At 33.8% G+C, this 17,318-nt stretch overlaps 1 protein-coding gene across 1 annotated transcript; it reads right to left on the reverse strand.

Moving 5' to 3' along the window:
- Nucleotides 1–606: 606 nt before the first annotated feature.
- Nucleotides 607–16,970, reverse strand: LOC125065002 (kinesin heavy chain). The gene is made up of 19 exons (XM_047672382.1): nucleotides 16,642–16,970; nucleotides 15,761–15,932; nucleotides 15,490–15,633; nucleotides 15,263–15,406; nucleotides 15,066–15,190; nucleotides 14,739–14,992; nucleotides 14,550–14,658; nucleotides 14,335–14,469; nucleotides 12,431–12,603; nucleotides 10,451–10,640; nucleotides 8,979–9,269; nucleotides 8,565–8,726; nucleotides 8,191–8,357; nucleotides 7,960–8,061; nucleotides 5,499–5,616; nucleotides 5,096–5,323; nucleotides 4,806–4,920; nucleotides 4,592–4,711; nucleotides 607–2,991 (listed from the first exon to the last, which is right to left on the reverse strand). Exons 1-19 carry the CDS (start codon nucleotides 16,786–16,788, stop codon nucleotides 2,981–2,983), a joined length of 2,907 nt encoding a protein of 968 aa, XP_047528338.1. The 5' UTR covers nucleotides 16,789–16,970; the 3' UTR covers nucleotides 607–2,980.
- Nucleotides 16,971–17,318: the final 348 nt, after the last annotated feature.

The raw sequence follows: 17,318 nt of genomic DNA on the forward strand, positions 1-17,318 counted from the left end.
GCTAAAATTGACTAGTGCTTAGAACACGCCTTAATCCAAGATTTCTGGGCCTGAATTTGCGAACAAAACACCATGAAGAATCTTACTTGCGTCGGTTGAAACTGACACATGTATGTATATAATATATCTTTCGCAGGCAATAGCTCAATTAGCCATTAATAAAAATTAGTAAAATTGTCTATGTCTAAATCTCATTGTGTTTGATTAGTTTGAGTTCGAGTATCTATTAATATTTAAATAATCTAGTGCCTGTTAGGCACAACTAAAAGCCAGTAAACTTAGATTTTTTTTGAATTATTATATTTAACAATACACCATGTTATGTTAGACTAAGTCAGGGTTTATGACGGAGGACTTTGTAATAATAAAATTAGTATAGAGTGAAATCAGTAGTTAAACAAGACAATAACTCAATAATACATCTTCCGCCACTTAACAGGCCGCTGGTTGAACAGCTCCGTTTAGGGTATTTAAACGAGACTGCGACATTTAATGAACCCGCATTAAAGCAACGTGATGAAATAAGCTCTAACATCTTAAAATTGCTTTTAATAACTATTCTATTTAGAAGGTATACAAAATTAACGTCGTAAATAAAAAACTCTGTAGCAAATTAAATTCATAATTTTATTTTATAATAAATAAAAATCAAGAAGACACTCGTTTTGAGAATTTTCCATATATTAAATACATCGTACAAAAGATGTCAATACAAACTAAATCACTTGGTGCAAAGGCAAGCCTGTCGGTTTGGGTTTCGCCCGAGCGGAGCGCGCCTCCCGACCTCCACTTTGAGCTATCTATGCAACAGGCGAGTGAAACCGAGGATAGCCTCATTTTTATCTACATACAACAAAGGAAGTAACTTATCAATAAACAAAGATACAAACTGCCTTCCTTGTGGAATGCAACTTTGTAGGCATCTCCCAATTTCGAATGAAAAAATATGTATTTGATCATGATTATAAAATATTGTAAATAGAGGTATGTAAAAGCGTATTACACTTCAAAAGTGAAAAAAAAACTTGATAATTTAGGTTTATGTAATACAAATAAATAAAAATAGTAAAAATCATGTACCTAACTTAAGTATGAATAATTTACTAGAACTTTACACCTAAATGATATAAATGTATTGCAACACGTTAAGGAGCTTTGGAACCATTTTATTAAACGGAGCTTATATTAAATTTCAGTTGGTAATAAAATAATCTCGAATAATAAATCTATAAGTTGTGATTTATCTTTGGTTTTCTGAAACATGTGTCGACCATAGTTCCATAACTCCTCACAGGACGCAGCACAGGCCCGGTTCAGTACATTTCGAATGCAAAACAGCCCGTTATTGATTGCATTCTAACGTAATTATTTTATAAGTACTTAAATAAGTTGCAGATCTACTAAGAAGCTAATGCATCTTAAAAGCAAATAGAGAACTTTTAACCAAAATAGAATGCATATCCAGGTCAAGTTTTAAAGGGATCTGTCAATAGTCGACAAAATTGTTAAGTGTGAATATAATGGACGTGTACTACTCAAGAACAAGCCTTCAACTAAATCTATAAATGACTACAAATACCATCGTGCAAGCGCGATTCGGATCTTCCCTAAAACATCACAGCTCGAAGGCTAATGTGAAAATAACGCAGTATAGTGCTACAGGTAATTGAATGATAACCTACAGTAACGTGTGAAGAACTCTGTGTGGTCTTTGAAACCATTTTATTTATAACCGTATTAAATATTTCGCATTGGTTTAGTGTTAATTTTTAGAATACCAGGAAATATGTTTATTAGTTGAAAGAGATTTTCATATTCTCAGCTATAGAATATAAAAACCACCCACTAAAATCGCGAATCCATCTGGCGCAGACAGTACCTAGAAGCTTAGAACTTGCTCTTTGCAGCAAGTCGCCTAGGTACACACGCTCGGAAGACCAATGCTGTCGGACTAAAACTTTACAGAAATTTTGAATTTTAATAACATTTTCGTGACTGCTCTTGTTATCATACAAATAACCTCTTCCACAAACAAAAGCTCATCGTTTCGTTAACTTATTAAATGCTCGCATGTCGGCATAACAACTCTTATCACAATATATAAAAATATATATTAAAAGAAGCTTATACTAAACTACACATTGAAGACGCACTCCTTTATGCATTTGCTACCACACTGCAATGCAACAACCATGAGGTTAAACGTGATATTTTTATTTCATTTTTATTTTTTTATTTGTGCGGCAGCATATGCAAGTTTGCTAATAACTCACAGCATAATCTTAAACGTACTGCATCGTATTGCATCTAGTAAATCCTGGTATCCAACGGGGAGGAAATGGCAGCACTCCTGGTGTTGTTGCAAATGTACTCTGGTAACTGGCTCGGTCGTTTTTGTACTGAAGATTTTATATATTGTTTTCTTTATACAAAATGCCATTTCACCCCAGCAATGTCTACAAGGATATCAAATTTAGAACAAAACGCGAGTAGCATTTATAATGAAACTAAACTTAATACTTGTCATTTCATAAAAATATTTTAATCTGATTTAACTTGGAAAGCGACATTTAAGATCAAGCTCAGTATCCATTTCAAAATAATACTTCTTTTCGTGGACATATCTAATGGCTAAACAGTAAAATGTTTAAAACCTGTGCCTATACATTACACGGTCAATTTCAACGCTTTTCATTAATAAAGCGAAACAGTATAGACACAGAACGACGATCGCTAGAAGCTATAATCTTTTTTAAATACATGTGCACTTATTGACTTTAAGATTAGACAGCTCGAAACGTTAAGCCTAAGAGAACTACTTTATTTTTTATTATTTTGTTGTAGCTTATATTAGGCTTTTCATAAACATATAAGTAGAATTATATTATGGATATATTTTCCAAGAATGATTTTTGCCGTCTTATTCTAGGTATATCTATGAAGTTTTATTTAGATTCTCTATGAAATAACGGCTATCTCTTCAACTCTCATCTGAAAAAGAAAAATAACATTAAATAACAAAACAATAACGATTGATGAACATGTTTAGCAAGTTAACATCTATTGCAAATAATTTCTTATTGTCATATCAACTTGAAACACACTTTCAATTAGGCTTTTTATGAGCCGATAAAATGTATGATAATTAAAGAATATTTTAACTTCTCTAGATGATTGATGAAAATTAAATGTTAAGTCTCAAAGTAGATTTTATTTGAAGCTTTATTCAATTTATTCTATCGCGAAACAACAATATTTAGTATTGGGTTATGGTTTAAAAGATGAATGAGCCAGTATAGCTACAGATGTAGTGATCCTAATACTACAGATGTATAATCCTTTCCTTTCGTATTTTCTCGGAAATGTTCGTTTTTGTCTTACTACTTCACTCGCACTCAGTACCCATCGAGACAACGTAGGGAACGGTCGCATTGCAAGAGGAAGTATCTATATAGAGTAGTTAATACCACAGAAATATTTTGTTGATATTTATTTTAGATTTTGTGATAAACTTCATGGACTCGTGTATTAATGCAGGCCACCTATATTTTGATATACTTTTTACATTTCACTCTTGTCTGTCATTTTTGTAAATAATAAACATTGATTTTATTCGATCCACATTAACAAATCATATTTATTTATATTAATTTCTCTGCTGGTATGTTTTGTTTTATGTTGAGGTGTCTTTTTTGTTATGTCATAGTATTTTTAATTAATTACAAAAATTTATTGTTATAAAAAGATCTGCAAAATCCTACTGTAGTTTTGACTCATAGTTAGACTTTTGGGGTTCCAATCCTTATACAATCATTAGATCATCTCAACCGGAATTTGGTTTTTATCAGTGCGTTTTATTGAAATAAAACGTCCTCGGTAACTAGTTATATTTTTGTTTACCTAACGAATTCTTTATGTGATAGAATCGTGGTGGTTTTAACATCTCATTGTAATATACGTCAAACGGGCAGTTTGACATTTGACATTGGTAAATAAAGTATGCGATTTATTTGATACCTACACGTGATTTAATAATACAGTAATTCATAGACACATCGGCACCATTCGGGTGTTATCGTTATTCCGAGTTTTGCCGATAGGAAAGGATTATTCACTACATCTGTACAAACACAATACACATAACTTTGTTTCTAAGGTTGGTGGCACATGTAAGGAATGGTTAAAATTTCCCAACTCTATGAGCGATGATGATCAATTCCCATCAGATGGCCCATTCGCCCGTCCACCCAACCAATTTATTAAAAAAATAATAACTCTTTGAGTCTTTAATAAATTCCAATTTTCGCTTTAGTTATATATATAAGATAATCTCTCAGTATTGGGAAAAATGTTTCTATAAATTAGTAAATAGTACTTTGACCTTTACGAGGAAACAATATCGGATCAGAAGTAGAGGTATAATCATTTTTGGTAGCTTTATAATAGCGATATGTGACAAAATTAATACATGATAACAAAGCATCAATGGAATTGAAATTAAGATTATTATATACAATTTAATCGATATCTATCTGTGATAATAAAAGATTCCATTTTTGTTGATTATATACACTCAAGTGAAAACACGTACCGCGCGCGCCGACGATGATGGATTTCCGCTTGATGTCCTGCGCAGGCGCGTTGGCGGGCCGCACCACGCCCACGGCGCCGCCGCCCACCAGGTGCCCGCCGCCCGCGCGGATCGGTTTCGCTGTGAGCACGACAGTTACAGTTAGTATGTACTCAAGCTTACTTTTTACTACGCCATGACTTTTTTTCACTTATATTGTAAAAATGTGTTTTACCGATTTGTGCCTGCACGCCTCTTCGGGCAAGATTTTTGGCGCGTACTGCTTCCTTGATTCTGTCGACCTCGAACTGATATCTCTTACGATCACGCATCGCTCCTTCCTTAGCCTCCTATAATTAGAAATAAACATCATATTGACGGTTCATCATTTCAGTTGCTAAAAAAATTCAGTGTAACCTTCTCGGTAAACTTCGAAAAGCTAAGTTAGAAATAACAACGCTATATACATGAAGTGCAGCGATAAGACAACGAAACGAATCGGACTACTGTGCTATGTGTGCGTACCTTGAGTGCGGTCTCGAGTGCCTTGACTCGCTCCATGGTGGCGCGCAGGCGCTTCTCGAGTTTGGGCAATTCGCAGCGCAGGTCAGCGTTGTCACGAACAAGCTGCTTGTGCACCTTCGTCAACTGCTCGAGGTTGTTCTCCAGGAATGAGATCTTCTGTTTTTGCGCAAGAGAACCACCCTCTTCTTCTGCTCCTTCTTCGGAGTTGGTAGATTTCTTTATCCTGGCCTATAGCAGAAATATTTATTTATATATTATAGCACTAAACCATTAGCGCGGCATATCGCGGTGTAATTTTCTATGTAGTTTTTGGCGCACATTTTATTGAGTATCATAAAACCACGTAAAAATCTGCAGCGTACGAAGTTTCGCGTGTTACGGTAAAGTTACTATGCACACTTGCCTGTAGGTCTTGAACGAATAATTTTCTTAAGTTGTGCAGAGTCTGTAACTCCTTAGCCACGGTGTCTTCCAGTCCTTTGAGATCGGCGCGGGCCTGCTCGCGTCGTTCCACGCTTTGGCTGTTTGAAAATACAATTCATGATGTTACAATATAGAACATGTAGTGTAAATGAAAACAGGTGAATATTTTTACTATAAAGTAACATCAAGCACTAATAATTAACAATAAAGAGTTCATATGTAGTAAAGAAAAGGGAGACAGTGAAATATAAGTTTTGGGGGAAATATAAAAAGTAAAATGTACATATTGTAAAATGAGTTTAAATTGCATATATTTATGGAAACATTGCTACTCGTAACAATTGAATGTAAGAAAATTTACCTGAAAATGCGACTGAGCTATATCTTCCTGCACGCACCCATCCATATTATGTCGCGTGATGCTTAAAGGCCAAATATTGAAAATGCCAACTCCCGGCAGAATGAATATGAATGGGATACGTGCGGAAAAAATGACAACTAAAAAAAATATAAAAAGCGAGCCATTACAAGACCACTACATATACTTGTACTTACATTGTCTAGAATATTATCAATTAACATTATCGTATCACAAAATAGTTAACCATTTCGTCTTCTCGTGTCATAGGCAGTTCTAATCTAGAAATAAAAAAAAGCAAACGGAAATAGTATAACAGAATGCTTTCTAGATTTAAAAAACCCATGACACTGTACGACCTATGTGCAAATAGAATTTAAAAATATATTATTTAGAGAAATTGTATCTATTTGCACAAGTTCACAACCAGTTAGGTTGAGGCGACAATCACTCTTCGGCATTTTAGAGTGCGTACATTGACTAAGGAAGTGATATGGATACTAGGGTAAAGATAAATGCAATAATAATAAAGAGGCGTGGACATTAAAGGAATACATGAATGAAGTGTCATGCTCTACGGTTACTTTATACTTGATATGATTGGTTGAACAAAAAATAAATGCCTACATTGGAATGATTTGCTTAATAATACCATGAATAAATGCTTTCGTATATGTACTGAATGAATGTATTGTGTTAACTACTAAATTTATACTAATCCTACTTTCAATTCAAATTAATTATATTTAAAATATTTGAACATTTTTTTTTTTTGTAAATAGTACATTCTACGTGGTTTCGTTTAAAAATTTCTTTAATCAAGGAGATATATTTACCGTATGGTCGTCACATGTTATACAAAAATATATTAAGAAAAATATGTATGCACCGACTCTCTATACAAACATTCAACTCTATTTACATAAATATGTACATTGCATTAAATAAGTGGAGTTTAATCATGATTTTTGCTTAAGTTTAAATTAATCATATTTTAAAACGTTCATTTTGTGCTTATCTTGCGAACAACATATCGGGGATGTAAAATCCATTAACATTCCATTTAAAAGTAAAATTTAGTGCGTTTCTGAACCGATCATTGCAAATTTACTTAATTGAACGAATTTAACAAGTTTTAACATAAACAGGCAGTGATATCGAATCAAGTTAAAATATGTTTAACGTCTTTAAATTTACCGAAAAGTTGAATTATCTAGTAACAGGTACCGATTCACAACAACAACGACAAAAACGACTCTACAATTGCCTAATATAACGACAAACACCTAAAGTACTAAATATTGAGAAAAATGTATTTCCTAAATTTAAGTAGTCATGCCTTAACTCACGGATATAGAACACATATACACATGCTATTAGTTGATAACTACACAAACAAGCAATTCATTTCCTAAACTTAATACGATTGTTAAACAAATTATTGACTAGAAAGTCACGACTATCTTCGAAGCGAAGCATTAAAAATGCATAAAAAATATAAATTTTGAATCTCCAAATAATTTTCTAAGATGTTATTTCGCATACACCTGTCTTATATGAACTTTTATTCCTAGAACTATTTTGTATTATTGCCACATGTATTCATACAAGACAGTCGTATTGAAAAAGAAAGCGTAATGGATTGGAACTTAACCACGGGTCTCCGTTTAACTGTGGAAACATATAACAAATACAACCGTTAAAGGCACCATAAACAAATATTACTAGTTGTGTGGAGACCCATGATGATATCACAGAAACAAGCTGACAGGCTCAAACCAAAACAACAATCTGAGGATAACGATGAGTGAGAAGGATCATGGTGACTGAAATAAGAAGATGTAGTTGGAGGGGGTGGATATTGCAGGAATGGCGAGAGGACTTAGGGATTGCCGAGAGCGACTTTTCCTCGCCGACTGACGCTTTCTCAACGGCTAGGCTCGCGCCGTACGAGAATCCTAATCTTTCTTTTTTCGGGGATATGATAAAATCCCTGAATTCATCATCTCTATAGAGCATTTGCTTGTTGGCCACCTCTTTTTCGAATTTATCAAGGTTACGGCGCGGTGAGCGCGACACTAACATGAGCTCCTTGAGCTTGGCGGACTTGTCGGTCTCCTCGCGTTTCAACTTCTCGTAGTCGTCCTGCAACTGTTGACGCGCGAGGGTCAGTTCCTGGTAGGTACTGTAAAAAAAAAAGTAAATAAAATATGCGAACTTCAAAAAGCATACCGATTGACGATACAACCGTTACTTCGATTACTAATCGAATCGATCCCAACACAAATAGAGCACTCGAGGCGCCGGTACTCACTCCTTCAGAAGCTGGTGCTGGCGCTGCTGCGCGGCCAGCTCGTCGCGCAGGGCGGCCAGCTGCGAGGCGTGCGAGGCGCGCAGCTGCTCCAGCTGCGCCTCCAGCGCCGCGCGCACCTGCGAGTCGGCGCGCTGCTCCGCCGCCGCCTGCTGCACGCGCTCCGCCGCCTGCCAGTACAAGGAGGTCGATTAATTGGAAATAGACAAACAACCATTTCCTGATATACATAATTATGACATTCATTCATTATCTGTAGAAACGTTGCGAAGTGTTAATGTAAAGTGCGAAATTTATTTCGTTTACTAACGCAAAACTATTCATGCTCATTGAACTCGACTGTAATCGTTAATGAGTAAATAATCATGGTTCCGCACCTGCAGACGCGCGCACTCCTCGCGCAGCGCGTCGGCCGCCTCCTCCAGCTGGCGCTTCTTGTTCTCGGCCTCGCGCATGGACTCCGCCAGCGACGCGCAGCGCGCCTCGTGCTGCGAGATGAGCAGCCGGCACTCGCCCAGCGAGCGCTCGTACTCCTCGATCTGTCGTATCGCGTGAGAGTCGGGGAGTTATACTTCTTATATTTTATTAAATAAACCCATACCAAGTTACTTTTGAAAAGCGAAATAGCAGTTACATTGTAACTTATCACGGTCTTTGAAGCTTAGAGAATCTTATAAAATAGATAATTGAGAAATAAAAAGAGGTGGTTCAATTTAGATAAATAAATCTTTTGTTAATTTAAACAAAAACTCAACTTCTCATTTCACACGAATAACAAATGACTGACTTACCTTCTGATTAGCATCAATGTTAGCCGATTCGAGTGAATGGCAGCGCTGCACGATATTCTTAACCTCGCTTTTCATTTTGCTAATGTGAAGTCGAGCTACAGTGAATTCTTCCTCGAGTTTTCCGACGGTATCCACGTTTAACTTGAAGTCCAATTCAGAACCACCTACAGCGGCACCGATTTCGGCCAAATCTCGAAGAAGGTTGGTGAGAAGTTCTGCGATACGTTTACGTTGGTGTGCGGAAAGATCACGAAGCTGCTGCAACTCTGCAGTTGCGGTCGTCAGTGCACTCTGTTTAAAATTGTCATATTAATACAAAAGGCATTCTTAAAGCAAGCCAACATCTATTGTTTGGGTTGTAACTGATGTGAGGAAGGCCATAAAACATCATATTTTACATAAAGATTATTACAATTCTTTGACATTTAGATTTAACACATTATTAATTGGAAAATCAACAATTACGAAAACCACTTATTACTTATTTATAAGTTTAATATTTAGTATAGTATTTAAATGCATTTTTTATTTATTTTTATGATAGGTGGATGAGCACTTGGTCCACCTGTTGGTAAGTGGTCACCACCGCTCATAGACAATGACGCTGTAAGAAATATTAACCATTCCTTACATCGCCAATGTGCTACCAACCTTGGGAACTAAGATGTTATGTCCCTTGTGCCTGTAGTTGCACTGGCTCACTCATCCTTTAAGCCGGAACACAAAAATACCGGCTACTGTTGTTTGCGGTAGACTATTTGATGAGTGAGTAGTACCTACCCACACGGGCTAGCACAGCGCCCTACCACCAAGCAAATTATACAAACATAATATCATAAAATTATTGTTGTACAAATATAACAAGTTAATCGGACTGAAATTGACTTTCCGAAATGTGCACGCACGTAATTATAATATCCGGAGATTGAGAAAAAAATCAGTAATATGCATCTTATTGTAATAATTATTATATTAAGTACACCCGAATGTTGTTACTGAATAGTCATATGGATTGCAGATATTAAATAAATAATGACGTTTTCGTTTTCGACGATTCGAGGCAGTTTCATCTTCAAAGCAAATAATTAATGTATTAAAATATTTCTTGCATTTGCACACCAATAATAGCACAATACAAAAACATATTTTCACAATCGATGATAAATATCGATCAATTGATAAATAGCCGATGATAACGATAATCGGTTTTACACGTATGATTGGAACCGCATATGCGTGTTTGTTGGTCTAGCTGTAACACCGTACCGCGTTTATGTTTTTTGTTTCTCAGTTTAATTTAAGGGCTTTAGAAACATATTACCTAATAGTTAAGCTGTCGATTAAAAGGAAAAATAGATAGGTTCTTTTTATTTCCTTGGCCAGACGACTTCCCTAATGTTTGGTATTTGTTAATTTAATAAATACCAAAATATTAATGGAATTAAAGAGAAGAAAATGAAAATACATCATACCTGCTTAGTCTGTAATTCTTCTGACAGTTGGTCGCACTCCCGACTCTTGCTGTCAACCTCCTGAGACTTCTGATCATAGTTGACTGCGAGCTCTTCCAAAGCCTGCAGCACCTCTTTGACTTCCTCTTTAGCGGCTTCGTTTTCCTGCTGGATGCGATTCATGTCACCTTGGAGAGCCTCGTAATCGCGTCTACAAAAATATAAATTTAATACATTCAATTATTTAACATATCAGTAAAATAAATAAAAAAGCACATCAATCATTATTAGCTTTTTTAATTAAGCAAAATAATTATCTTTTTAAACAGGTGCATATAAATTGATAGACGAGTAGCTCGTGAAAATGTTAATGTAAATTAACTTCACATTTTAAACATGTCAAGATCGGTAAAGAAATTTAAAGATACCTACACCTTATTTTTATTTTCTCATTCTTCCTGACAAGTTTAACTAGCACATTATACTAATTAGTAAAACATAAACAAATTAAAAGTTTACTATTGATAAGCAAAATCTGGGTAACCAAACACAACCAAACATATGCAAAAATAGTGAGTCATAAAAATTTAACGAGATGTTATAATCTATATTAAAAAATTGCGGAGATTTTTTTTTTTTATTTCCTATCTGTAATATCTACGGAACACATATATATATAAAACTTATCTCAGATGATGCAGCGTATTTCGGAGGTTTTAATGTATTGTATAATAAATGATTATATATACGTAAATAGCTGGACTTTACAGATTCACCCACTTTACATTAACCATTATTAACGTGAAGAATATTAATTTCATATTCTTGCATTATAACAAGGAAAGCATCATCAATTCAATTCAGTGGGAATTGGCATATTAAATGTACTATGAACATTCAGACTGACCAAGTGACGGTTTCGTGTTGCGATGAAATAGAACTTTAATTGATCTAGTATATTTAAATCGTACAAATATAATATTAGGATCTCAATCATTAAAGTTATACACAATGGAATAATACCAGTTACAATCTCATTATAAATTCTGTTCCAATTTCAATGAGCGGCATTGCGCATGTACAAAAACTCAATATCAAGGAAAAAATAATCTTGATTGTATAAAAAAATATTTTGCAGAATCATCATTATCAATGGTACTTATTATCAAAGAGTAAAAAATAACGAGGCATCGCTTAAACTTTCGGACGGGTTATTATTGCGTAACACATGAAAGTGTTTTGTAGTAATTTTATGATAATTATATTAGCATGATATATTTAAAAATATGTATTTATACATTTGAACGAATGAAAATAATCACAAATTAACGAAATGAAAATTGATTCGTTATTCGATTAATAACTAAATACAGATAAGGAAAAATTTAAGGGGATTCATATATGACAACGGAACCCTAAAAATATAACCTAAAATACTGGTTATTCATTACATAGAATGTCTTGAAATGTTTATAATTATCAGACCGTGAAGTCAAAAAGGCGATTCGAACATAACTCACATTTGTTATGCAATCAGTAATAGATTAAGAGTTATTTTTTTGTGTATGTAACACACGATTTATAAAATGAACATTATAGGAAGTAATCTACTAACATTTAATTAATATGAACATTTGTTCAGACATGCGACAGTAATAGTTAATATTTCTTATCGGTTGAACATGCAAACATACTTCATAGTAATGAAAATTATAAGTAACAGTCTCTAAATGCCCCATGGCTGGGCACGTTTCCTATAAGGAAGGTCCGATAGGTAGGTTAATTTACATGTCACAGAATGTCATTCAACGCCGATGTTTTCTTTTAACGCTCAGCCCGGCATAAATTATAAACACAAAATAAGCACATGAAAAATCATTAGAGCTTGTCCAGGTTTAACTTGCAATCGTCGTCTGTGTTCCGTCCACTGAGCTAACTAGACTCTCCATAATATCATAAGTAAATTAGATTAATACGCTTGAATCACATCAAATACAATACCTCGTGCACGCGATGAGTTCCTCCTGCTCCATCATCTGTTCCTTGAGCTTTTCAACGAGCTGAGAATGTTGGTTGATCTCCTCATCCTTGTCGTCTAACTGTTGGTACAACGCCTCCAACTTGCCCTGCATAGCTGCATCCTCAACGGCACTCGATACGGCTACCGGTACAGGCTTCATAAAAAAAATCGCACCATTAGCGCGAATCTTTACAAACATTTACCCATAGAAGTATTTTTTATCAAATTATAATTTATACAAAGTAGCCTAGGCTTTACAAGATTAAATTTAAAGTTACCGTCGGTTTGGATTATATCGGGAAGTGGCCAGAAAAGCAGGAGGTATATCTTTTCCGACAATAAAATTACATCAATTTATATATTTCTTTAACGCCGTATTATGTTTATATTATATAATATCTCCGATTAGATATCGCTTCGTTTAGCTTCATTTACAATTTAAAATATCTATTTTTTTTTAATCGAATTGTTTAAATATTAAATAAATATCTTACTGGAAGTCGTATACTTTTGTGACAAAATGTTACAACATTTTAAAGTATTTTAACTGTTTGAAATCGTCACCCTAGTCTACGAAATATCTTTATATGTCTTATATAGGTTAATAATACCGACAACTCTCTTAAAAATCATTTAAATACTTATTAAAACATAGATATGCTATTCTGGAAAAATCAATCCGTATTTCATTCGCGAAAATCGACTTACGATAAATTATTTTGATACGTATGTCCTGTATGTTATAATTATTATAATCAATTTCGCATATAACTTTCTTCACGACTATATTATTTAGTGTACTTTCGAGTTTATTCTTCAAGATATACATATATAGTAGCTTCAGAGATCCGACTGACTAGATGTCCAAAGTGCAACATGATAATATAAACATAATGTTATAAGTTAATTATCACAATCAATCGCTTTTCCATTAGATGGGGGTCAGCGCAATGTACATTCTGAATAAGTAAAACATTTCGCAGACGTTTTACAACCTTACTGACCAACCCTGTTTGGATATGCTATACTATACGTCGCGATGATTGATATGCTTACAATTACATCCTCCGTTGGTTGAAAAGCTTAACGAAAATATCCTTAGTCAGCTCATACGACACCTACGGGTTATGATCCGATGGCTGTTGTCACCGAATCTACACATCGTATTTATAAGTATTTAAGGAAAGTAGACAGACAGACAAGACAATATGTTGAAGTTAACGTTAAATTGTGTGTCACACTTATCGATACATCAAGCTTTATATTTGCCGATAAAGTTTGTTTTGGTTTTCGTTTTCATGGGATTTGCCCACGTTTGTTGGATTGCCCAGTATGAAGTTTTTAAAAATTTCTTGTTTATAAAAACAATGAGCTTCTAAAATTCCTCAATTAATTATAATGCAATTAATTTCAATTATACATTTTTCCTTATTTTTTTTAATTAAAGCAGAAAATTCCAAATACAGTGCCGCTCTTATACTTTTATAAAAATAATTTAGTATCTTTCAACCATGTGCGAATTTGATGCGATTTCATGTTGACTGATGAGTAATAAAATGACGCTGAGGACGCTTTTAACGAATAATAGCTTAATCCAGTAGCAGGCATTTCCACCTACGTCTCAGTTCGACGCGTGTGTCATCGCTCTATGTTATAAACAGAGACGCCATTATAAACAAGGCCTTACATACCAAGTTAAAACACAAGAATCCTGTTTGAAATTAGATACATTTATCAAAAAGAAAGGAAGAAAGCAATTTGGTTCATTTATCTTTAATATACTTTGATCAAATTTAAATAGGAATATAAAATGAATATATATTTTTTTTCTTACATTTAAAATACTACAATTGGAAAAACTACAAAAAATGTGGGTACTACTTACAGCCACTGGGGGTTTCTCTTCTATGAATGATGTAACTGGAGTGACAGCTTCAATTTCCACCAAGTTGACCTGTTCCTCAGGACGTACAGTCTCACCCGAGCGCCAGCGGTTGACCTCTGCTTCTAACTTCTCAACCTTTGTAATATATAAAAAGTATGCTCAGTAAATCCTTTAAAGCACAATAGATCTGGAATGAAAAAACTGACGAATATTACCTTCCCTTTCAACCTCGCCACCTTCTCTTTTTCTCTCTCATAGCGACGTTTCCATTCTTCAGCTGTGAGTTCCTCATTGACACATACAACATTTTTAACAGTCTTAGCCCTGTGAATTTAAAAAACGATTAGAAACAACTTTATTATAACTGACAAACATACAATTACAACAAAATAAAGAGGATTTACCTTTTACCAAAGTCAAGTGTACTTTTTGTTTCACTCTCATTGAACGATGCTGGAGAACAACATATGACGATAGTAGTTCTAGCATTACCACCGAGTGATTCTTGAAGAATACGAGTAAGTTTGGAGTCTCTGTATGGGATGTGAGATTTATTGCCATCCGCTAAAGCGGAAATTACGTTACCCAGAGCAGACAGTGACTTGTTAATATTTTTAGCTTCATCAAGGACAGTACCTTCAGCACCAGTTTTAGATACCTAAAAATTATACTTAAAATTTTAGATTAAAAGATTCAAAGGATTTTAAAACAGACTTGAATTATTTTATCACCTTTTCAGACCCCGCCAAATCAACAAGATATAACTTCCCAGATAATTTCTTTTGGTTTTCTAAGTTTTCTTGTTTAACATTAATGAGGAAGACTGAATGAGATCTAGATGAGTGTTCATTCATGTCTGTAAGAGAAAATTTTCGAGTGAACTATTCATTCATTTTAAAAATTAGGATATGGTTAGGTTATAACATACTTGTTACTGCAATATGCCTATTTGACTTTCCCTCTTCTATGACTTCAAAAACTTCTTCTGGACTTGACACAAACCTTTCTGTAGCACCTTTTACAAATGGAACTCTATTTTTGTCTTCGTGTACACTGAGGTTCACCTTTGATACTGTTTAAAAAAATATTTATTTTAATATATTTTTAAGTAAACAATCAAATTTATTGTTTGTTTCATTTATTTATTTTATTTACCATCCAGGAGATCTCGAATTTTGTCCATATAAATTTCAAAATAAGAAACTTTAATATGAAACTCAAGATTCTCTTCCATTGCATAGATGTGGTTGAAAATGTCATTGACTATTCGTGGAATAATACCCTGTTTTCCTGGATCCCCTGCAATTTAATATACTTTATAAATAAGCTGCATAAAAAAAAATCATGTGCTTTACTTGCAATACAAGATAATTTTTTAAGGATCATTAAATAATGTTATGCAATGTAATTAATTGATGATACACACCTATGACACCCTCCATGGTATGTGTTTTACCAGAACTTGTCTGACCATATGCAAATATGGTACCATTGTAACCAGCAAGTACATCTGACACAATACTTTTGGCTGCTTCATTGTAAACCTTCTCTTGGGTTGCATTGGGTTTAAATACTTTGTCAAACAAATATACTTTACCCTAAAAGAATATAACTTTTCATATAATGTCATGACATAAAAATAATCATTATGTATTAAATATAAATATTAACACTAAACACTTGAAAATCTGTAAACTTACTACTGTTTCAAATAACTTTATATTTATATCATTTGCAATATGTACATAGTTTAAAATATTTTATCATATTCAGTCTTTTCTTTTAACAATGGCTGGTAAACATAAAAACAAATGTAAATTTGAACAATGTTTTATAAAAAGTAACTACACTAAATTATTATTTCAATTAAGAAAGAATATCCATAATTATGCTTTGATTTATTGCAGCTAATTTATTCATATGTCCATTTTTTTTAAATAAGAAATTATAAGGATATTAAACTATCAATTAAATATTGGAAATAATATTTTATTATCACCGAGAAATCATTGTAAACAATAATAAAAATATAAATACACAAATTATCCTAGGAATTCCCAGGTCAAGGTCGAGAAAGTATTTGTATTGATTTTCGACAAAGCAAAAATTAAGACGTCTTATTTGGTTAAAATGCATAGAAATTCTTCAAATTTTAATGATTGCAATCATAATCAACCAAGCGGAATAGAAAAGAAAGGCCATTTCGTAGCAGGTGAACAGCAATCGTAATGTATTAGTCATCATGGTCTAAATTAGGGCGATGATAGAGAAGTTCAATGTGGGTATATTGACAATGTTCACACTTACCCCTATGGAAATGCAATTATCATCAGGTCCTGAAGGGAATTTCACGATGAATTTGGAACCAGCTTTTTCTTCAGAGTCATTGAGTGGCCGAAATCGGCATACGACTCTAATGCTGTCTTCAGCAGCTATTTCACGATCAGCTGCCATATTTGTAAAAATAATAGCTTACACTAAACACCGTCTATAGAATTAAAAAAATAAAACGTTATTGGAACAAAAACCGTGCATGAAGAACTACAAAGTTAGAATTTGTCACTGGGAAATCTTCATGACAGCGGTATCAAAATGTCGGCCATATTCTGTAAAGAAGAAAGGCCTGAAATTGGTATCCTATTGGTTGAAAATTCACCACGCTGCCAACAAAAGCACAAAAAATCGATTCGCTACCAACTACCCAGATATTCCACGTTAAGTGCGTTCATTAAATATAATTCGTAATATAAATTTATTATTATTTCTTACAAAATATCATTCCACAAGTAGTAATTTATATTTATTTGAAGATACTATTATTATAAAAATCTCAAAGTCGATAATATATTCACAATTATTTTGAATAATAAGTGTACTTAATTTGATGAAGTTTATTTAATGTTACTCAAATTCAAAGAAGTATTTTTGTTAAAACAATACCATATGTACTTGTTTCCTTTGAACTATAAACTTCATCTTAATCG

The sequence above is a fragment of the Vanessa atalanta genome, chromosome 6 (genome assembly GCF_905147765.1).
Source record: "Vanessa atalanta chromosome 6, ilVanAtal1.2, whole genome shotgun sequence".
Classification (NCBI taxonomy): Eukaryota; Metazoa; Arthropoda; class Insecta; order Lepidoptera; family Nymphalidae; genus Vanessa; species Vanessa atalanta.

Bases quoted from the DNA above. Each gene is read 5' to 3' on its own strand.
- LOC125065002 (XM_047672382.1), bottom strand. From the start codon at position 16,788: ATGGCAGCTGATCGTGAAATAGCTGCTGAAGACAGCATTAGAGTCGTA. The intron at 9,270-10,450 runs GTATGATGTATT...AATTTTAAACAG, and splicing joins AAGAATTACAGACTAAGCAG to AGTGCACTGACGACCGCAAC. The intron at 4,712-4,805 runs GTAAAACACATT...TCGTGCTCACAG, and splicing joins AGGCGTGCAGGCACAAATCG to CGAAACCGATCCGCGCGGGC.